The sequence below is a fragment of the Dermatophagoides farinae genome, chromosome 3, assembly GCF_024713945.1.
Source record: "Dermatophagoides farinae isolate YC_2012a chromosome 3, ASM2471394v1, whole genome shotgun sequence".
Taxonomy (NCBI): Eukaryota; Metazoa; Arthropoda; class Arachnida; order Sarcoptiformes; family Pyroglyphidae; genus Dermatophagoides; species Dermatophagoides farinae.
This window is the reverse complement of record NC_134679.1, coordinates 5696795-5721293: the sequence shown is the minus strand read 5'-3', so window position 1 is coordinate 5721293 and position 24499 is coordinate 5696795. Positions and strand designations below refer to the sequence as shown.

Below are 24499 nucleotides of genomic sequence, written 5' to 3'. Positions count from 1 at the left end.
ATAACAGTAAACTTTTGTTTCTCACACACTGGGCAAATTCATGATGATTGTTGTTTGGCATAATTATTGTTTTGAGAAACTTTTTGTTTCTATTTTTTTTGTATGTATGTATGATGTCTGTGGCTTGCCAACATTGATTCAATCAGAATCAATCAAAATTTTTTATTTTTCTGATATCAGTTCATCTCGAAAAAAAACTTTTAGAAACAATCGGAAAACATTACAGAGGATTGAGAAATTTTCAATAATTAAATATTTTTATATATCTCAGCTTTTTTGTCTGAATAATAATCTGTCAAAACCATCATTTTTTTTTGTTCGAAAACGAAAAAAAAACAATAATTGCCTCAGGGAAATTAAATTTTCTTTTCCTAGTGGTTTTTTTTGGTAGTTAGTTTGTTGTTGATGAATTCATTTGATTCATCATTTTTATATAAACACGGCCAAAAAAGAGAGCAAAAAAAAAAGAAATGTTGGCTTCACCGTCTAAAATCTTTTTTCAATGTTTTTTTTCCACTCTAATGATGATTCTCGACGGCTAATAATCTGGTATTTTCGTTGATTCTTTTTTCTGCTCTGTTCTGGAGTCAACTACAACAATCTACAAGATGAAAAAATTTCGATTCAATAACAATGAAACGTTGGATCACAAGAATTTTTTCTATTTATTTATCTTTCTTTTGGTTGAAATTTTGAATTTATAAATGAATTTTTTCAATTTGTGGTGTTCGGTGACACGAATTTCTTTTTTTTTCTGTTGCCACCAGAATTAGAATTGTAAGCGACTTTTTTTTGATGAAGATCTAGAATCTAGTTTGTTTTGGTGTTTTTATTTTTCTTCATAATTCAATTATAAAATTTGATATTTCATTCGAATATAAATTGGCTGACTCTTTTACATTCAATTGATTCAATTTCATTTTGTGGATTTGAAATTATTTCGCCATGTATAAATTATACCAACACTGGTTAGATATTCGTATCGACCACAATTTCAATTCTGGTGGTGGTTATATCACATCAATGATAATCATATTATATAAAAACAGGGAAAAAAACTGAATTTTCATTCATTTCATTATTGAATAAATAAATAAACAAACTTTTCTCTCTCTCTCTCTCTCACTCTCTCTCCCCCATATTATAATTATGGCAAAAAAAAATTTCCACGCATTTAAAATAGATTTATTACTTATTCATCACCAAAAAAAAAAAAAAAGTTTCTCAGAAACATTGGAAGCAAGTTTTCATTCACACAAATTGTGTCACTAAAAAAAAATGTGGCTTCCAGGTTTTTCCATTTGTAGACTGTCTTGAATCTCGAAACACGAACCCTTTTTTTCCAATTTTAGAAACAAAGTCAGTCAGAAAAATTTTCTCCCCTGTGTTATAAAAACCACATGAGAGAAAGAACGAAAAAAAATCCAATTCCAAAAAAAATTGATGCTTAGCCTTTGGGAATGGAATTTTTAAATTTCAAATTTTTTTTTTAAATCGATTTAATCTTATACAATTGAGAAATGAAAACAAAACAAAAAACAAATCAAAATGAACACTTTTGATTTGTTGTTGTTGTTGTTGTTGTTCATCATCAAAACAAAACAAAAAAAAATTGCACCAAAATTTCTATTTCTTCAATCACCAAGAATCACAGGAATTACAGAATCACAGGATATTAAACCAACCGAAAGAAGGAACGCCCAAAATCAAAATCATGTTTTTTTTCTCGATTCGATTCGGTCGAATGCGGCCTATAAACAGACAAATGCACACACACACACATCGACAACGATTTATACATAAACACTGGTATTTTCAAAGATTCTCGTTTTTTTTTCTTTTGCTTTTTGCTTGCTTGATTCTTCACATTTTATATTGTTTCAAATTTTCCAGAAGAAAAAAACCAAGACAGTAACAACAACAACAAAAAAACTTGAAAAGAAAACAAGATTGTTATTCTTGATGCTTGATTCATTCATTTTTTTCCCATCAATATTTTATTTTTCTGTTCTGGCAAAACAACGAACAAAACAATTGGAAAATTATTCTACCGTAAAAATGATTTTCTTCTTTCTCTCTCTCTCTCTCTCTCTCTAGGTATTAACTATGTTTACCGAAAGGTTTAATAAGGCATACACATGCACACGCACAACCAGAATTTTACTGTTTAAAATATGAAAGAATTTTGTTCAACTATTAAAGTGGTGGTGGTGGTGGTGATAGATCTAAATGGAATGCAAAAAAAAAACACAAAAATGGCCAAGTATAGTAGTCTCAATAAATGAATGATGATCATTTCAACGATTCATTTAGTAATGACTAGTAGTACTATGACGTAAAACAATAAATTATTGTTATTCTGGAACAATAATTCTTTATCATCATCATCATCATTCATTCGAGCCGAATCATCAGCACATTCATTGGTCATCTATTTAATCTACACTCACAACACACAAACACGAACAAACATGAAATCAACAATGGCAATCGATCCAGAACAAAGAATAAAATATTCTCTCTCTCTCTCTCTGGAATTCGAACCATAAGATGAAATAATAATAAATTTCTATTTAAAATTAATTTTTTTTTCTGTTCAACAACAGTTATATAGATCATCATAATAAATAATTGTCATTCATCTTTATTTCAAATAAATTTATCTTTCACTATTAAAGATGAATAGATTGAATGAAAACATTAAAAACGGTCAACAGAAAACATTCCAGCAATATATCTATTTTTTTTCATTTCCTATTCTAGTCATTAATTGATGTTTATGAGAAGCAAAAAAAAAGATGAAATGAATTTTCATCTTTTCAATCGTTCTGGCCTTTTTTTGGACATGGAACCAGTTGGTGGTGAACATATATTGTATGACTACATACCAAATGGATGGCATTATAGAAATATAGAAGAAATCGGTCTTTAAATTTTTTTTTCCAATTCTCCAATGAACAATTTACAATAGTGATGCTAGTGTAATAGGAGTTATTACTACACATATATCGATAATATTGATATAAAAATATCCCACACACACGCACACACATCACCAAACTCAAAATATTGAACAACCAATGATCAAAAAAAGTGTTAAAGAAGATAAAGCACACACACACACACAAATTCAGATTTAGAAAACGATAATTGTATACAAACACTCCAAAACGAAAAAAAAAACTCGAGAGAATCGTGTGAATTTAACGTTTTTTTTCTCTCTCTATTGTCTCAAAAAAAATTCTTTATGGGTGATTCTGGTGTGCGTGAGTGTGTTTAGGGAGAATAAAATTGTTAAAAATTGTTAAATTACGTCATTCAGTACATACATAGTGAGACCATCTAAAATATTATCATTCTTGGGTCACTGAGAAACTAAAACGATTTTTCTGAAAAATATCATGTGTCGAACGCAAAGAAAAAAAAACGTTAAACGAGCGAAACGAAACGAAAAAAAATTTAATCGGATTAATGGAATTAAACTTGATGAAAATAAATAAAAAAAAACACTGCAATCACTGAATTTTTATTTTTATTTTTTTTTTTTTTTTTTTTGTTGTACTTGCTCCAAAGACCAACCAATCAACCAAATAGCAAAATAGAGCGGAACAAAAAATCGAAACGAACAGAAAAAAAAATGTTTTTGATTGGCAATAAATAAATAAATAAATGAATAAATCGCTGTTCCACAGTTTTTTTCACAATTTTTCTTCATTTTCGATTCATTTCTCTTGTGTGTGTGTGTGTTTCATCGCTCACATATCATATCATTCACAATTTTTTTTTTTTTTGGTAGAATTCTGACTGATAGTCAAATTCCTAGGAAAGTTTCCATGGAATTATTATTTTTTTTTTTTTTTTTTTGATTTAAAATTGCAAAAACAAAATAACAAAGAATGAAAATAATAAGGTATCACACACACACACATAGACTGGATAAATGTTTTTTGTGTTTGTGTGTGTGTGTGTGCGATATATTGCTGTCAAAATCAAAATGAATGACAATGAATAAATCGGAAATTCGGAAAATGTTTTTTTTTGGGGGGGGGATTCAAAAAACAACTAAATCCAAAAGAAAGCAAAAAATTTTTTGTTTTATTTTTTCATTTGTCAATTTTTTTTGCAACAATTTCAACATGACTTGTGAAAAATAAAATGAAAAAAAAATTTACATTTTTAAAATGATGAACAAAGACAGAATGAAGAAAAAAACAAAATATGCAAATGAATAATACTGGGCTCTAACTAAATGAAATTCATAATAAAAATTGATGATGATGATGATGATGAGGTATTTTGATGAATGAATTTTCGTTCCATTTTGGGTAATTTTTCAATGTTTGATGATGATTTTTTTTTATTAATTCCAAATTTTTGTCGTATCGGAAATCTATCCCGTGTCGATGTACATCATAATGAATTTGTAGATGATGATTTGCCACTACCATCATTCATTTGTTGTTGTTGTTTATTATTATTTTGTCGTTTACATTTAATAGCCGGTCCAATCCAAAGTCCATCATTACTGCATAACATTGTTATTGTTTCATTATTATTATGATCAAAATGTAATGGCTGTAGATTATCTTCAAATTCTTTTGCCAAACGAAAACCATTGTCACAATGTACGTGAACAATATCACCGATATTATAATGGAATTTAACCGGTTCATAGTAGCCATGTAATAATTTTGCAGGATATGAACAAACTTGTTTGCCTGTGATGGGTGTGAGTGAGTGGAGGAAAAAAGAAAATAAGAATCAACATATATGCAACAAAAAAAAAGAAAAAATAAGGAAATGGAAAACACGCAAAAAAAACCAATCAAAAAAGATGTAGAATCATGATTTGATTCATACGATGAAAGTAAAATTTTGCATTTACTTTCAAATCAATTTCCTTAATGAAATTTTTTTTTTTTTTTTTTGACGACAAAAAAATGATTTACCTATTTTTGAATTGGTTTCATTTTGATTGAATTGAATTTCAATTTTCAATTTTCAATCTGAATTTGATTCACAAACAAAAACAAACAAAACAAAATACCGAAAACTTATCGATGCTGAAATCATCAACTATTTTATCTTGTTTGGTTATTTGCTGCTGTCGTTTTTATTTTAACAGTGAATTCCAAATCAGTTAAAATTTTCTATTTTTCAACAGCAAATCAGAATCGGTATGAAAAAAAAATTTCATTTTCGGACAAAATTCTCTCTCTCTCTCTCTCTCATTCTGTTTTGCTGGATTTTGTTAATATCGTCGTCGTCGTTGTCGTATTCGATTGAAATCGAAAAAAATCGTGTAATGGAATCGTCTTTGTCGTTGTCGTTGTTGTTGTCGCCAACGGTGGAAAATGTAATTCAATTTTTTTTGTCAAGAAAAAAAACCTGTATATCGATGTGAAAAAAAATGTGTAAAGAAAAAAAATTTTTCTACGAAGCCACAGCAAGTTCAATAAATGAACCAAAAAAAAAACACACACACACACAAATTTTTTTTGTCAAGATTCTGGATTCAGTGTATCCAAAAAAAGAAAAGCCTGTCTAGTTTGTTTGTTTGTTTTGATTCTACAAATAAGAGAAAAAAAATTTGTATCCATCTGGTGTGTAGCCATTCTTTTTTTTTCTATTTTCATTTCGTTTACACATACAGGCATATCACATCAATAATTAAAATTAAATGTGACAGAATGGCGAAAAACTAACGACGACTATGGCGTAAGAATAAATTAATACTTTGTAGCTTATAAACAAATATATATGTCTATACAGGGAATATATGTGCAAACATTGAGATTTCAGTTTCAATTTCAAATTTCAAGTTTTTTTTCCATTTTCTGGATTAAATTTAAATCTTTTACATCGACCTCAAATTGAATGAAAATATGCAAATAGAAAAAAAAGTTGAATTAAATTGAATTGAATTGAATTCCATTTTCTGGAATCGAAAAAAAAAGCTTACATTTTGGTGGCAATGAAGACCATTGTTCAGTATGTAAACAGGTAATAATATCCGAACCAATCATACGATAACCTTTACGGCAACCAAATTGTATATAATCACCGACAAGATATACTGTAGTGGTTGTTTGATTAAACAATGATGATGATGATGATAATTGATTACCACCGGATTTAGATTTAATAATTATCTTTCCATTCGATGGTGGTTCCGGTTCCGGACATTGTAGCTCTAAATATAGAAAATAGATATATAAAGAAATAGGAAAAAAGTAGAAAAAAAATAGAGATGTAACAAAACAAAACAAAAAAAATGTTAATAGGATCATCATCAATGAATGTTTACGAAATATAAAAAAAACCAAACAAAACGAAACGAAAAGAAATGCCAAACAAACTACAAGAGCAGCAAGAATATTCAATCAATTTATTATTATCATCATCATCATGATTATGATGATGAAGAGGAGGATAATGGAAAAACAATTTGAATATATTATTATCATGTGTATAGCATTGAAATGGCCATTATTATCTTTTTTTTACATCATCTTCATAAATTCTATAATCATTATCATCATCATCATCATGACGATAATAATAATAATAATATTCTGTATATATACACGTTTTTTTTCCGGAATTCAACAGATTCATTCATAAATAAATATAGAGAATGTCTCTTTCAATTTTTTTTTGATGATAATAAAAATTTAACGAATCATCCATTTTTATGTTCATGTGTGTTTTGCTGTGCAACAATGCATCAATGTATTCACCCATAAATAATATCATTATTGTTCGATCCAGTTAGTTGTTTTTTTTTTGGTAAAATTATTATTATACAACGTTATTGTATTTTTTTTCTTCTTTCATCCATCTATCCATGTAGTAGTAGCAGTAGGTGGATGGGTGGGTGGATATTTAGATTCCAAATGAGACATAATCATCATCATACAAAAAAATGAAATGAGATCAAACAACAACAAGAGAAGATATGTTGAACAAACACACACAAATATTGGATGATGAGAATCCATTTATAATATATGGAATATTAACACAAGGATACAAATTTAAAGATTGTTTAGTTAGTTTTTTTTGGGAGAGTTTGTTATGAATGTATGTTTTTTAGCCATTTTCATTATTACACTCATCATCATCATCATCGTGATTAAGAGCTAAAGAAATGGATGACAAAAAAAAAATTGGCATCCTTCATGTATTTATAGCACCATATTATTATTACTTTTTTATTATTATTTTTCTCATATTTGTTCAACAACAACAACAACAACAACAACAGCAGCAACAACGAGCGATGACTGCAAATATTATACAAAAAAGATGAGCAAAAGTAAAAAAAAAATGGCAGAAATTAATTGGAATCGGATCATCAAAGAGAGAGAGAGAGAGAGAAAGCAAAAAAAAAAATGGAAGCCATCAACCAACTTTATACTGGGCCCACCACACACACACATACACGTTTTCACATAATCACCAATAATGAAAATGAAAGCATTAAGCACTATTATTATTATTTGCGCCTTATTGGCTAATGATGATGATGATGGTAAAAAAAGACAAGTCAAACCATTATTATTATTTTTTTCAGAAAGAAAAAAAAACACTCCGATCTTAAACTAACTATAACCAGATTCAATGATAGGATTATCCTCACCATCATTATACAAAAAAAAACATTGAATTCATCATCATAAGATTTTTTTTTTGTTTGTTAAACTTGTTTATAAATGAAAAAAAAACGAAAAAAAAAATCCGTATCAGCCGAATGTTTTACTGTGTTACATTAATAATAAAAAAGAAAAATCATTATTAGTCGACTACGGCGACAACAACGATATTAAGTTTTTTTTTTTTTTTGATTCTCTCTAAAGTGAAAATGGTTATTTTCTATTTTCTATGTTTCCAAGTATGTATTCATCACAAACATATAAACAATAATGACCATGAAAATGGTGAAAATCAAAAATGGATCTTTAATTTGGAAAACATTGGCATTGCAAAATAAAAGGAAAATTTGTTCATCACCGCCATCATCATTTGGAATGAATTCATGTAACACATCAACAATCAAAATAAACCAATATAATAAAAACATTGAGAAAACAAAAAGAAATTGTAGCTCTCAATATTCTTTCTACTTAATTTAACCTAAGAAAACAACAAAATGTGGCAAATGTTATGTTTTCATGTGTGTGTGTGTGTGAGTGTGTGTTAACCATGGTAACAGAAAAAAAGAAGAACCAGATATCAAACCATTTCAAATTGAGAATTTTCTCCATCGTCTTCTTATATTATATATAATTATCATGATTGTATCTCATCGTTTCTGTATACAACATTATACCATTAGTGTTTAATATTGAATAAATGTTTCAGAAAAAAGGCAATATTTGAAGCGTGAAAAAAAAAATTTTTCTTCTTTTTCCAGTTTTTTCAATGTTTAAAATGGAATAAATATTTTTCAACACAAAACAGACTAAAACAAACTGAAACTTGATCCAAATTTTACGAATTCACAAACGGAATGGCCATTTTATGATAATGAAACAGAGAAAAAAAATGAAAATGAAAATTAATTTTTTTTTCTCATCTCAATTTAAAATACAAAACTTAAAAGCAGCAAATTTTACATTACATTCAGTATACAAAACAAACACAAACAAACAAACACAAAAACAAAAAAGTACTATGGCTATAAATTTCATGTTGAAATGGGAAAAAATTTACTTGGAATTCAAATTTCATTTTTTTTTTTTAGTTCTGTTTTTCAAATGAATGAATTTAAATTTCATTTTAAAACCAATATAAACATCGTTATGAAAATATTTTTTTTTATTCATTCATTTGATTCTGATTCTGATTCAAGATGGATGATGATGATAAAATCCATCGAGATTTGAATGAAATTCCCTTAAAAATTTCAAATTCATTTTTCGGTAGCAAAACTACCCGATCTATTTTTCATCTGAATACACCCCAAAAGAGAAAAAAAACGGCCGGTAAATGGAAAAACCATAAAAAAAACGAAAGAATCAACTATGTAGAATACATACACACAAATTCTTGCTGTCAATCACATACATATGTATGAGTGAATAGAACCACTATCTTTTTTTTGTTTTGTTTTGTTTTGGTGTCAAAACGAGCAACAAAAAGAATTGCTGAAGCCATTTTTTTCCTGTTTCAAAACAAAAAAAAATTAAACATAAGAATCCAATTGAATTGAATTGAATTGAATAACAAGAGGAAAACTTTTCACTTAGAAATGTTTTTTTTCTGTGATGTGTGTGTGTGTGTGTGTGTGTACATTGTGTTACTCATTGTCATTGTGTAAATGTTCAAGTTTATAATTCAAAATTATATTCTGTTTTGCCTTGAAATTCTAACAGTTTTTTTTTAATTTTTTTTTCAAAAATAGCAAGCTGGTGATATCATTTTTTTTCTACCCGAGAGAACGATACACACTGGTTATATTTATTTTTTTTTTTGGACCCCGAACCAGCCGGTATTTATATTATTGAACATCACCCTATATAAATATACTAGGATTGACAACAACAACAGCAACAATAACAATACAAAGCAGAGAGATGCAAAATGGGAGATTGTTTTCAAAAAAAATACAATCCAATTTGAAATCTATATCGTCGCTGTTATCCATAACTTTTTTTTTCATTCAAAATGAATTTTGGACTAAATTATTCAAATCATATGCAAATAAGGAACAATAACCAGAATCAGAATCAGAACTAAAAAAGTCCAATAATAATAACTGGGAAATTTTTCGTTCTACTGTCAATGGAATTTTTTTTTTGAATCAAATTTGAATGGAACAGAAAAAATTTTTCATTCTTTTTTTTCTATCAATGTCATGCTGTTCGGTTCGGTGGTTTACCACCACCACCACTACCAGACTATTGTTTGGTCATTGTAACAATGTATCTCTATATTGAAGGAAAGATTCTAGAATTTGAATACAAGCAAACGAGCAAACGAACTATTGAATAAATGAATAAATAAAACGGTACTTACGTTGACATTTTGGAAATGTTTCACTCCATTCATTATGTATATGATCACATTTGATTAATGATGAACCAATCAAACGATAACCGATTGGACAACGAAATCGTAATGCTTGTCTATCTAATAGATGATGATTATTATGATGGCCATGATGATCATGATGATGACCAGACGACAATGATGATAGTGAATGGCTGAAAAAATCATTATCAAAATCCATATCATTTTGTTGTTGTTGTTGTTGCTGCTGAACATTTGATGATGATGATAATCGTTCATATGTTATAAATAGATTTGGATCTAAATCTTTTAAATTCACATAATCTGGGCAGCTTATTTCTGTCAAGTGAAGAAAAAAAAATTGATAAAAATAACAAAACAAAACAAAATAAACAGACCATTCATATATTTCATCATCAGAATTTAAAGAAATGGGAAAAAAAACACAACAGAATAATCCATGTTTCATTCTATTGGCATATATATATATTTTTTTTGACTGATAAATCATTTTTTTTTTTTCGTTTGATAAAATCCGATTTCACACACACACACACACACAACGGAATGAAAAAAAAAACAATAACAAAAACAAAATGATTCTCTAATGACGTTAGATTCTTTTTTTTCTGACTGAAAAAGAGAATATAAATAAATAAAAAAAAAACAAGAATATCTTTGTGTGCTTCATCAACCGAAAACAAAAATGAAACAAAAAAATAAAAATCTTACATTCATAAGGATTATATACATGGTGGAAAAATCTTTTGTTTTTCCATAGTTTTTTTTTCATTTGTATTCGATTCATAAACTCTACAGTAAAAAACAATCATGCATTTAGGTAATTCTTTGTAAGATTCTTTTTTACCATTTTTTTTTCTCTCGCTGGTAGTGGAAATTTCTTTTGTTTGTTTTTTTTTTTTTTTTGCTCGGCTGTATACGATGATATAATCTATTTTAAATGTGCAAGTTTAAAACGTTTAAGACGTTAATGACAATAACGACAACAATAACGGATAATCAAGATCTATCGACATACACACACACACACACACACACATGACATTCCGGTTACGATACAATTACCGTTTATTTTTCTGGTAAATTTTTTTTTTTTTTTTGAAATTTCCTTCATCACCATTATCCATTTTTATTTTTTTTTCAAAGAAAATTTAATGGCTGATAAGAGAGAAACACACACACATAGACACACACTAAAAAAAAAAATTTTCTTATAATGGGCCAATCATGCTATGATGATGAAAGAATATCGTGATGGAAAAAGATGAAAAATCATTTTCTTTTTTTTTGTCAAGTAATAATAATCATTATCACATCATCTGTGTGAATTGAAAGGGAAAAAAAAGTCATCATCAATGAAAATCAGGAAAATCATCATTATCTTATTTTCATTTTGTTCGGTGTTACCGTTTTTGTATTTTTTTTTCTCTCTTGTATCAAATTCATATTATCATTGCTGTCGTTCTCATCATTTGTGTGTGTGTGTGTGTGTGTATGGTAATGACGGATGCATTTTTTTTCGGTTGGATCAATCACAAATGATGAATGTGAATGAAAATGACAGCTGATTTTTTTTCAAAATTGATCATCATTATCATCATAATGATCGATAGATGTAGTGGATAAATTGGAAAATTTTTGGAACGGTATTGTATCGTATACGGTATTTTTTTTTAACGAAAAAGGAAAAAAATACGGTAAATTCGTTGCACAAAAAAAAAAATTTCATATTTGAAAATGTGTATGTGTTGAGTGTTATGGAGCAAGCAAAAAAAAAAACAGCGGGCCAAAAAAAATATAATTAAAAAATTGTTCATCCAACCGATAATAGCCGACAACTAAATGATGCTAGGCCTGCTCATCATCATCATCATCATCATCATAATCATAATTTGGTTTTTTCATTATAAGATTTTATCATTGTCATCATCATCATCATCATCATTTTTTTCTATGACGATGAAAATAATAGACTTAATCTGTACATTTTTTTCACTTTCCATATTGAAATGAAAACTAAACCAAAATCGATCAATATTTGTGAAAGGTATTTATAAAAATAATGATAATAAAAAATCAAACAGAAACAATCATAAATACCTTGACATATTGGAAATGGATGTGACCAATGACCATTCGGCAGACATTTAACTTCACGATGACCACCATATAAACGATAACCATCAATACAAGAAAAACGTATACGATCATGCATATGATAACCAGTTTTTGTTGCTAAACGATTTGGATCATCACGATATGGATTATGTTTATCATTATCATTATCTATATTTTGTTGCTGTTGTTTCAATTCTTCTAATGATGGACATTGAACATCTAAAATGAAACAAAAAAAAATTCACCATAATAATAAAATAAAATCTATTTCAACACACATACCTTTAACAACAATATCCATATAGTTGCTTTGACCATTTGGTGTTGTACATGTATAACGTCCGGTATCTGTTTCACTTGCATAATAAATAGCTAAACGATATTTCCATGAATGTTTATCGGTTAATATTGCCCATCCAGTTGTATGTGTTCTAATATAACCAGACAAAAAAAAATGCATAAAGATAAGATTCGTCAAAATTAACTATATTCATACATAGCACACATAGACAAAGCTTGATTCATTCTTTTTCATATGAATTTTTTTTTCTGAAAAAGAAAAATTAATGCAAATTGAGCAAATATTTGCATCATCATCATCATCATTATCATTTTCATTTTCATTCATATTTGCATTGATGCAAATTTTATTATTATTATCATCATCATTCTTATGTAATAATGTAATCATCATTGTTGGAAATGAAATGAAATAAAATGTTTCTGATGCTTTTGCTGCTGCTGCTGCTGCCTTTAAGGCATTACTTATTTATCATGATAATAAGGTACTAGTAATGTGTAAATGATAACACACACACACATACACACACGGACAGAAAAAAAAATAAGTAAACAAAATTCTTATGATTCTGATTGTATGATATTCATGAATCAAAGAATAAATTCTTTCTTTTTTTTTGCTTTTGGATAACAATGATGTTTTTTTTGGGTGTGTGTGTGTGTGTGTATGTGTGATAGAAATACCATTTTCCCATTTTACAATGAGAATATATCTAATGGCTATTTATTATATTATTTTTGGATGGATCTAAGATGCATGTGCAATGGATATTTATTCAAATCATAAATGTAAAAAACAAATTCATAGAAATGGTATATATTTATGCGAGAGAGACAAAAAAAACCATTACAATGAGAATGAGAGAGATAATATGATGATGATGATCTTTGTATTATAAATTATAGTCACACACACGCAAACACTTATTCATAAATAAAATTTTTCTCAGGCCGTAGGGAAAATTTTTCATTGTGATTTGTTTGGTTGTTTTTGTTTTGGCCAAATATATAAGTCTCTCATGTGTGTGTGTGCGTGTGTGTGTTTTGATTTGATTTGCAGCAAAAATTCGATACAAAAAAAAATCACTGAAATAAGATGATGTTCAAATTCCAATCATTCATTCAAATTTAGCACACTCTCTTGATCCATTTGGGTAATAAATTTCCAGAAGAACCAAAAATTCATCAATGAATAAAGTGAATTGATAAATAAATAAATGGGAAAAAAAACATCAAGTATTCACTCTTTGGATGTTGAATGAAAAATGAACTATAACAAACCATTGCTATGGAATCATTTTGTCTTTCTTTCGTTTTTTTTTTGATTAATGTAAAAACTATCATGATGATGATGATGATGAAAGGATGTGATCACACACACACACTGGGAAACATAATGTGAGAGTGAAAGAAAAAAGGAGAGCTTGAAGATGATGATAATCAATGATATTGAGCTTTATTCATTCATTGACTTTTTTTTATTTGATCATTGATTATAGTATTTTGTTGTCGTTTTTGTTCAAAGGACCACTGTCTATACAAAACTAATGATATTCGATTTCAATGGAATGAAATTTTCTATGGAAAAAAAACGGACGGATTAGGAATAAAGACAACGACAATAATAGCACAAATGAAGTAAAAAAATATCGACAATAACAACAATAACAACAACAACAAGCAAGCAAGCAAAAAAGCTCTATTTCTTTGATCATTAATTAATTATAATATATATGGAGAAATGAGTTTTTTTTTCTTCTCTTTTGTTATTTTTTTTTTTTTTTTTTTTGGTTGATTCAGAATTTCGTTTGCAATTATAGTATAACACAAGGCATGTTTATATAACAGCAGCAGCAGCAGCAGTAGCAGCAGCAGGACTTGCAAGTTAAAAAACTTAGATAAAAAACAGAATATGCGGTGAAATAGTTTACCTGATGTTAGCCGATGATCCAGGTTTAGATTGTTGATAATAATGTTTACGACGATTCTGATATTTATTACGTCGTAAATGTTTATTTCTAGATAATGAATATTGATATTTATGTTGTTGTTGTTGCCGTTGATGTTCACTATTTTGATATTCCATTTGATTCGGATTCCAATGTTGTTCATTCAATATCTGTGTATGATGTAATTGATGATAATGATGTTGATCAAATAATGATGATGATGATGATGATGATGATGAATCAATCTTTTTGTTATTGTTGATTGCAGTACCATGTTGATGTTCAGAATCATAATATATTTGTGGTATATCCGATACTGACCATTGTGGTTGTCCAAATGTTTCTTGAAATACACAATCAAGATGTAAAATTGAACCAGGTGATATCACAATTTGTGGCTGCTGTTGTTCATTTTGTTCATATATTTGTTGTTGTTCATAATAATCATCATATGATTGAAATGATGATGGATATGAATCATCATCAAAATCATTAATGCCCAATGTACCATCTAATAATGTATAAAGAATACTTGGTGGACTAGACACTGATTTTGTTTGAAAAATGCAAGAAAAAAAAAGACGTTCAATGTAAATGTAAACATCGATATATTTTTCTAGAAAAGACTTACATGAAAAATTCATATGTAATGTTGTTGGTTCACAATGTGGAATCACCGATTGATCCCATTTACCATCCAAACATTGTATGGTATCATTTCCATTCATTGTTGTTAGCTTAAACATTCCAATTTCTTTACATTTTACCTATGATGTGTATACGATATATAGGAACGGTATTATTATTGTTTACAAAACGAGTGCTTTATTTATTTTTTTTTTTTGTTATTTACCTTAATAATCGATCCATGCGGTAATTCACGAGGTTTGGTTCTATAATTTTTTTTCATTTTTTCATCATAATGGTGATGATGATGATGATCATCATCATTATTATAATAATTGTGATTATAAGTATTTTTTGAATCAATAATTATTATCGAACCATTGGCAATAATTGGCACACGGCATGATCGCAAAATTGGTTCATATTCATCGGCTTGAAATTATTATCATCATCATCATCATTATTCATTTTTGGCCACCATTATTAATTATCATGTCATTGAAAGATTATATTTCACAGCCATAATGCACCATTTATTTGATGGTATGTGGTAAATGGAAGAAAATTTTATCCCAACATCATGTCATGATTTGATGAAAATAATCCGATCAAAATTGATAATAATAATAATATAATAGGTAAAGAATTGAAGAAAAAAGAACAACGAAAAATTAGCGCAAAGAAAAAAAAAATGGCAAACATTTGGAACACAACGTGAAATTCTTCATCATTCAAGAATTTGTCTGTTATTCTAATATTCGAAATTAAGATTTTCCGAATCATCCACGAACACACACACAATGTAATACGCCCTTTATTTTTTTGTTATGTAATGTTTTGACAGATTAAGTAAAGAGAAACCACTAGTCATTATCACCACACACACACAGACACACAACAACAACGATTCTGATTCTTTGTGTTGTCAAGAAGAATTCCATTTATTCATTATTTCCAATGATTTGATATTATACACACTCAATGAATCAATAACAACAACAACAACAACAGCAGAAAAAAGTTTGTTATTTATTCATTGTCATCATCATCATCATCATCATTAACAACAACAACAACGCGAAATCGAGCGATGAAATTGATTAACTCTCACTTTATTTATGTTTGTTTGCTTATTGTCGTTGTGTTTTGAGTGCCGTATTTTGTTGGAATAGTCGCCCAAATCATTGGAAACGATCATTGAAAGCTTGAGAACGATAAACGAAAAAAAAACTAGATTTAAACCATGAAACATACCAGAAATATTTATTTTCATTAATATAACACACATACACCCACACACACATAGAGAGAACTTGAAAACTCTTTTTGCCAATGATGAAACTTTTGGACACTCACACCACTATCCACCATGTTAATTTGGTCCACTTTGGACGACCAGCAAAAAAAAAAATGTTACAAAAACATCATTCCATCATCATCATCAATACATTTCATTATATATCGAAAGAATTTGGAACAACTATTTTTGTGTGTGTTCCAAGTTCTAATTAGTTTGATGATCATGAGATGCACAAATAGTTTTTTTTCTTGTTTCAACTTGAACAAAACTCTAGTCGCTAAAATTTATCTATACATGGATTGGTCAATGTTATTTTTTTTTGCCCGTTTGATTCGATAGATAGATAGATAGATAGAGAATTGCTTTACTTTTCCTCTATTCGTTGAATTCAGTGGCCAAAAACACATTTTCCGTTTTCTCTACATTCAATGTTTATCTGTTTGGTGTTTATTTATAGAAAAATCTCATTGTTTCGTAATAGCCGGACTAACCAAAAACAAAAAACAAAATAAAAAAGTTTGAACAACAACACCACCAACAATCATCATCATTTTGTTTATTCTGGGATTTTCAATGTTTAATTAAAACTTTTCTCTATTCATTTCTCAGAGAAAATTTTATCTCCAAATTTTAAAATTTCGAAATATTTATAGAATTCGAATGTTTTGCAATAAACAACATTATTCAGGTGTGTGTGTGTATGCGTATGGGCGTTTGTTTTTTTTTCTAAACATCCAAATCCGGTTATTTTCGTGGGATGAAAAGAATTTTTTTTTGTCGAAACTCTTGTGTTATTTATTCAGAATTTTTTCATTTTCATTAAATCGGCTTTTTCTCTCATTACAACAACAACAACAATAATAAAATGGGAGTGAAACTTGAATATAAAAAAAACAACAATTCCCAAATGTAATTCGGTGGAAAAACAAAAAACAAAAAAACAAAGATGTTATTTCGAATTAATTTCGTTTGTTTGACCAAAAGAAATGACCAGTTTTTTTTTGTTTTATTATTATCAAAATTAATTGCATTATTACATCATCATTTTATTTGTGTGTGTGTGTGTGTGTCTCTGTTTAGAGAAAAGTAATAAATAAAATATATATATAATCTAACCTCATGACATCATTAATGTGCTCGAGGGCCATTCATACACAAACAAAGATTTGACCAGAATAAATCTTGATAGTTTTTTTTTACTGTATTTTGTTCATTAAAATTAACCCAATAATTGTATGAAAGAATATATGTTGATGACAAAATATTCTTTGTATAAATTGTGATTTTTACCGCTGTCGTCGGCGCCGCCGCCCCCGCCACCACAATAATTATTGTGGTGTAGTGATATCGTGGATTCTTTTTTTTCGTTCGATCATATTTCGAGCATCATCATCATCATCATTGCATGTAGTATTTATATTCTTTTGGGATTTTTTTTCCATTTGCCAATTCCAAAAAAAATAAATAAATAGAAGAAATTCACTTTTGCTGTTTTTCTCTTTTATTGTTTTTTTTTGTTCTGGCTATGAAATTAATCGATTGATTGATTGATTGATCGATCGATAGATTGATTGAAAAGTTTTTAAAAACAGTAGAATTCAATTCAATCATATGTGAAATCCGATATTCTTCATCTGATCAATCAATCGATGATGATGACGACGATGATGATTTTTCTCTGTTTTGAAAATAATAACAAAATTTTTCACTCTGAAACTTTGAACATGCTAAATCACAATCATGAATTTTTTTTTCATGAAAACAAACGAAAAAATTATTGTTTCAGGGCTCTATTCAATCAATATTTTCTTTTCTACGATGTTTATTATCAAAAATGTTTTGTCTATTTATTTATTTGGTTCCAAACGATTCCATGGCGACGACAACGACGACGATGAAACAGAAATGAATGTATTTTTTTTTGTTCACTGGTGAAGATTATCATTATTTATGGATCGAATTATGAATTTATGAATTATTAATAATTACTGTTTGATCATTGTTTTGCTGAATATATTTAAATAATATACATACAAACAAACAGAGATTGTCCATGGTTAGTAATTTACTATTGCATAACAACAACAACAAAAAAAACACACACACACATAATCATTTACATTTGAATGTCGATTCATCATTGTAATTTTATCCATATACACACACACACACACACAAACAAAAAATATCAAATACTCGAATGAAGATGATGATGATGAATCAGTTTGATCTATAAAAAAAACTATTGGACACACACATTTCCGGTGCTTGTATTTTTTTTTATTTTTATTTTTTTTTTTTTTTTTGATAGAATTCTATGGAATTAAATTTCTTGTATCGAATTCAAGTGTTTCTTTTGTATACTTGTCATCATTTTGATTCTATTTTCATTTCCGAAAAAAATGATGCATTGTCCTTTGTATTTATAATAATAATTATAATTAGCTAATGATATATTACATTTCCAGAATATTCCTGGCTATTCATTCATTCTGATGGTTCTTATTTATTGAATTGAGCCCTCACCGCCACTATTATTACTTACCAGTTTGGAATGCACAGAATGGTCCAATCCATACGCCATTAAGGCACTTAATTTTGCAGATACGTTTCTGTTTAATATCGATTGTTTCATCATCATTATGGCCATCACTATTATTATCATTATTTTTTGCTGCTGTTGTTGGTGGTGACATAACCATACCGACAAATTGTATCTCTTCAATTGAACCCCATTCACCACCACTAACAGTACCGGCAATATCTGGTGATGGTGCACCATTTACCATTACTTCAGGTGATGTACATGATCCTAATGTTAATGGTGGTTGGTTGTTGTTGTGGTTGTTGTTGTTGGAAATGAATGCCTTTTGATGTCCTATATATAAATGCAAGAAAGAAAAGAAAGAAGAAAAAAAAATGAATTAGAATCTGAATATAATCAAATTGATGATGATGAATATTTATAGATTTATTATGGAAGAATCATGAAATTCATTATGAAACTCATCAATAAAAACTAATTTATTTTTTTGGCATAATGATGCTGCTGCTGATGATGATGATGATGATGATAATTAATTAGAAAAGCTAGAAAAAATGACAGCTACTTTGATGGTGAGATATACAACAAACAAAAAAAATAATTTTCCTGACTAAAACATCATTTTTATCATCACAGAATCATCTTCATCATCATGTGAATTAAGTTATGTATAAAACAAAAACAAAACAAAAAAAAGTTTTAATTATTATTGAAATTGAAATCAAACAACCATAAAAACACAGAAACTTTACCGAATATTCTGATCGGTTGTTTCAATTTCATCGTTACATATATATCGATTATGAAACAGTAACTGTAACATATAAATTTTTCTTTGGAACGTGATTTTTTTTCATTTCGTTCATATTGATAATGAATTGAACCACCCACCCACACACACACCTACATCACAAACACAATTTGCATATCACAACCATTGTTTTCATGATTTTCAAATTACACATGGCATCTTGTATTCTATCTATGCACGTTGAAATAATTTATTTTTCGGAATAAAAGAAAATTCTGTTATTTCGTAAAGTAAAATCAATTACAGTTATGTCAAAGAAAAACAGAGAGGGAGAAAGAGAAAAAATTTCCGTTTATTTTTTACGACTTCATCATCATCATCATCATCATCGATTATGATAATGGCATTTCGTTTATTTTGTTGAATGAAAAAAAAATTTCAAAAAAATTTTTCATAAAAACGATATGGCTTGACATTTATTCACTCAGAAATAATGACATAATATACCCACACACACACACACACACACACACACACACACACACACCGACATTGGTCTTATCTTAACCGGATGACAAAATACTCAAAAAATCGGTCATTATAATGATGATCATGATGGCTAGTTTATTAACCAAAAAAAAAAAAAAAAAAGAAAATTGAAGGAATGAATGAATGAATGAATAATTTTGCTTCATTGAATAGAATCGATTTAGATTCACTACCTTGAATTCATGAATTCTGTAGAAGCAAAAAAAAAATAAACGTTTTACAATGGATGAATTTTATTTCATTTTCAATAGCATTTCATGATCATCATGACGACGGTAATGGTGTGTGTGTGTGTGGCCGTTTTTTTTCGTTTATTCAAATGAATAAATTGATCATGAAAATCGAGAAAAAAAAAGACCTGGCCCGTCTCTCTTGCTCTCTTTCTCTTTATTCAATGTTTGGTCCAAATTTCCATATTTCAGACGGCATGATTTTATGGAAATTTATTATTTCCATTACCATTACCATGTATGTGTGTGCGAGGGATGGCACACTGCCAGAACCAGAATTCAAATTAAATGGAATATATCGAAAACAAAAAATTCTTTTTTATTCCGCAAAAGAAAAAAAAATGAAATAGCTTTTTCCACAATTTTCGTCTCTCTCTTGGATGAAAATCGGCCCAATTTTATTTTTAAGTAAAATTGGTAATGTAGGAGAAACAAAACAAAAAAAAAAATTTCGTCCGTATTTCAAGGTCATGTAATATAATTTAATAATTTTGATTTTTTTTTCTCTTGTTATTGAAAACGAGACCTGAGTATTGTCAATTGTCGAGTTGTACTTTTGATCGACAAAAAAAAAGAAAGACAAGACCAATAATAACGAATCGATCGATTAAATAATTAAATTTTTTTTCCCAGATTGATCCACTCTATTCATTTATATAGATAGATAGATGGATATCGATCGTATCAATCAATACGACCTGATTTTTATCTATCACAAACACAAAAAAAAGACTTGTACTTATACTTTGAGATTTTTTTTGTTTTCTAAATGAAGAATACGTGATGATCAATCACTTTGGTTTGAAATGGGAAATTAAAGTTTCATGTCAGAAACACACACAATCATAGTGCAATCACGAATCCAAAGAATTTCCAATAAAAAAAAACTAATTAGCCGGTTTTGTCCTTGAAATGGTCACACACACACACACGCACACACTTACCATCAATTGTAGGCAAATATGATATTGTCGTCGATTCGGACTGTTGTTGTTGATGATGATGGTGGTTATAAGCTTTTTTTAATCGTGCTTGTTGTTGTTGCTGATGTTGATTCTGGAACCTCGTTATATTGATTATGTTATTTTCATTGTAATAATGATGATTATGATTCATTGATGATGATGATGATGATGATGATAATGATGCGGCATTTACTAACTGTACAATCGTAAATTGATGACCATTATTTGAAATTGATATTGTTGATAATATAAATAAATAAATGAAAAATGTGTATATCATTTTTTTCATTATTCTTGTATGAATATTATTATCTTTATTTTTATTCTGTTGATGATGATGATAATGATGATGTTTATTATTCCCAACATTTATCATCATCATCATCATCATTCTGGACCATGATTGTCGTTTTCCATACTGATGTTGATGATTGGATGATAAAATTTGTAAATTTTTTTCTGCATAATCGATCAATTTTCCATTATCATTATCATAGATGACATTATTTACTATTATGACATTCATATTATTATTATTATCATTATTGCTGTTTTGATGGATGATTGACCATCGTGGCCTTGTTGTTGTTGTTGTTGTTGTTGAAGCTGTTTTTAGAACAATCGGAACTGTCATCGTTGTTGATGTTGTTGGTTTTTTTCTGGTTATTGGATCGAATATATTTTTATTTCTCTTATCTAAACACTGTGCAACCTATATATATACGATGTGAAATTGTTGTTCCATTGATGATGATGATGTTTGAAAAAGGAAATTTTTGTGGTACTGGCTTTTCATTTGTTCAATAGAATGTCATTTATGTGTTTTTGTCATTCATATCAAAAAAAAAAAAAATGAATGTTTGTGTTTCAGGATAGAAAATGAAAATGAAAAATGAAAATTGTCATCATCATCATCATCATCATTGAATTTCAAGTGAAATGTTTTTGCGCTTTTTTGTAGCCCTTTCTTTCACTTTTCATTTTCATTTTTTTTTTTTGTTCAAAATAAGACAATTTGAAATATGACACACACACATACACGAAACTATTCTCAATAGAATGATGATGAGAATTTATTTTCGATGATGAATGAATGATTCATTTGTCATTTCATTTCATTTTTTTTTCACAAACGAAATTATGATGATGATGATGATGATGATGATTGTTGAGTTCAATAACAAATTCAACGACAAACTCATGTATCATACACACATACACACACATTTTGACATCTTTAGACCAGACACACTCGCACACACACACACACGCAAAAAAAAATTCTTGATGGTTTATAATGTAATGATGATTGCTGAATGACTGAATTTAGTGATTCCGTTCCGTTTTGTTTGGTGAATGAAGAATTTCTTTTTATTTTTTTATGTGTGAAAAAAATTTTCCCTTTTTTCAAATGAAGTTGAAGTTCAATGATGATGATGATGATGACAACAGAAATTATTATTTTTTTTGACACAATAATGATGATCATCATTTCATTGTAAACGATTGGTAAATCATCAATGTGTAGATAGTATGGGTAGACTTTATCGATTTTCTCTATTCTTATTTTTCTTTCCTTCACAAAACATAATCAACACACCGAATGAATGATATATGGATGAGATGAAATGTGTTATTGTCGAATGAATTTATTCAATGTCAAAAAAAAAAAAAATGATCGATTAAAAGTAGATGTTGTGTTTTTTTTCATTTTCTTTTGTTGAAACCGTAACATACTAGCATGCGTTCTATACAAGAATTGATCCAAACGTCGTGGTGGTGGTGGCGGCGGCGGCGGCGGCAGAATCAAGCTATAGGAATTGGAACCAAAAAAAAAATCAAATTGTGAATGACAGATGACAATGGTTTTTTTTTAAAAATTCACAGCTTATGTAAAAGAAAATTTTCTTATTTTCGATTTTTTTGTTGAAAAAGTTTTTCAAAACATTTTGTCCAACTTTTGAAAGTCTAGGACCAAGACTCTAGGTGTTTATAAATGTGTGTGTGTGTTTTTTCATATATTCTCGATTCATTTCATTTGATTGACAATCGATAACAATGTTCCGGTGTATGATGTGTGTTTTCATATTTCAGGGGAAAAAAATGAAATGAAAATAATCGATTGAATTTCGTAATATTGGATGTGGTTGTTAAAATTAATTTGAAAATTTTTTTTTATTTTTATTTTTATTTATCAGCAAATCAAATAGCGAAAGGAATTTTGTTTTTCTATTATTGAATTTTTCATATATATTTGAAATGAAGAAAAGAGAGAACAAAAAAAAAAGAATTTTTTTCGCTTCCATCATCATCATAATAATTGAAATCTTAAATTTTAACTTACCCTTGGTTGTTGAAAAGAATTTCTTCTTCTTTTGCTTTGCTCTGTAGATTGTGAATGAATGAATGAATGAAGATCAATAATAATAATAATACAGCTGACACATCATTCGTTCATTATTTTGGAACAAATGGAAAAATTCTTCTGCTGTTGTTGTTGATGGAACAAAAATAGGACTACCGTAATGGATGACTGCTAGAATGTGACTGAAATACGAACGAAAAAAAAAAATCCAATTCCGCTTGTGTGTGTGTGTGTGTGTGTGTGTGTGTGTGTATGTAAGTGGTGATGTTTTCAGTATAGGAATTTTGAAAATCTAACGCCAGCGCAGAACACGTTATGGTTCCAACATATTATAGCCACCAAGTGTTCATTCATTCATTTCAATGGCTATGAATGAATATTCTGGATCTTTTTTTTTTGGTCGAATTAATTCAAATGAATTGTTCTTGTGTGCATGTTTAACGCATGAATTTTTATACATTGTTTTTTTTTCGTTGTTATACCCTCCTTCATCGTATAAATTTTTTTTTTTTGATAATTAAGATTGTAATTAATCATCACATTTGATGTAATCATTTGCTTTGTATTTTTTTTTTATTTTGTATATTTGTGTTGACACAAACGATAATTCCCGTTGATTAATTAATTAATTAATTAATCAATTATAACCACCGGCTAATGTGATATTCATGGAAAAGAATATTGAACAGAATCTCAATGCCGAAATTCTGTCAACACACTAGAATTGTTGAATTTTTTTTCATACAGTAGAAAATGAAAACAACG

At 28.3% G+C, this 24499-nt stretch overlaps 1 protein-coding gene across 2 annotated transcripts; it reads right to left on the bottom strand.

Moving 5' to 3' along the window:
• Positions 1-4074: 4074 nt before the first annotated feature.
• On the bottom strand, positions 4075-23919 carry LOC124494822 (uncharacterized). 2 transcript variants are annotated; one of them, XM_047058092.2, is made up of 11 exons: positions 23714-23919; positions 21349-23180; positions 18875-19207; positions 15256-15461; positions 15034-15169; positions 14385-14949; positions 12436-12584; positions 12136-12372; positions 10021-10353; positions 5963-6193; positions 4075-4718 (listed from the first exon to the last, which is right to left on the bottom strand). In XM_047058092.2, exons 2-11 carry the CDS (start codon positions 22001-22003, stop codon positions 4411-4413), a joined length of 3153 nt encoding a protein of 1050 aa, XP_046914048.2. In that variant the 5' UTR covers positions 22004-23180; positions 23714-23919; the 3' UTR covers positions 4075-4410. The 2 variants fall into 2 exon arrangements, with proteins under 2 accessions (XP_046914048.2, XP_075585683.1); XM_075729568.1 differs by having other exon boundaries at positions 21349-23598; positions 23714-23918.
• Positions 23920-24499: the final 580 nt, after the last annotated feature.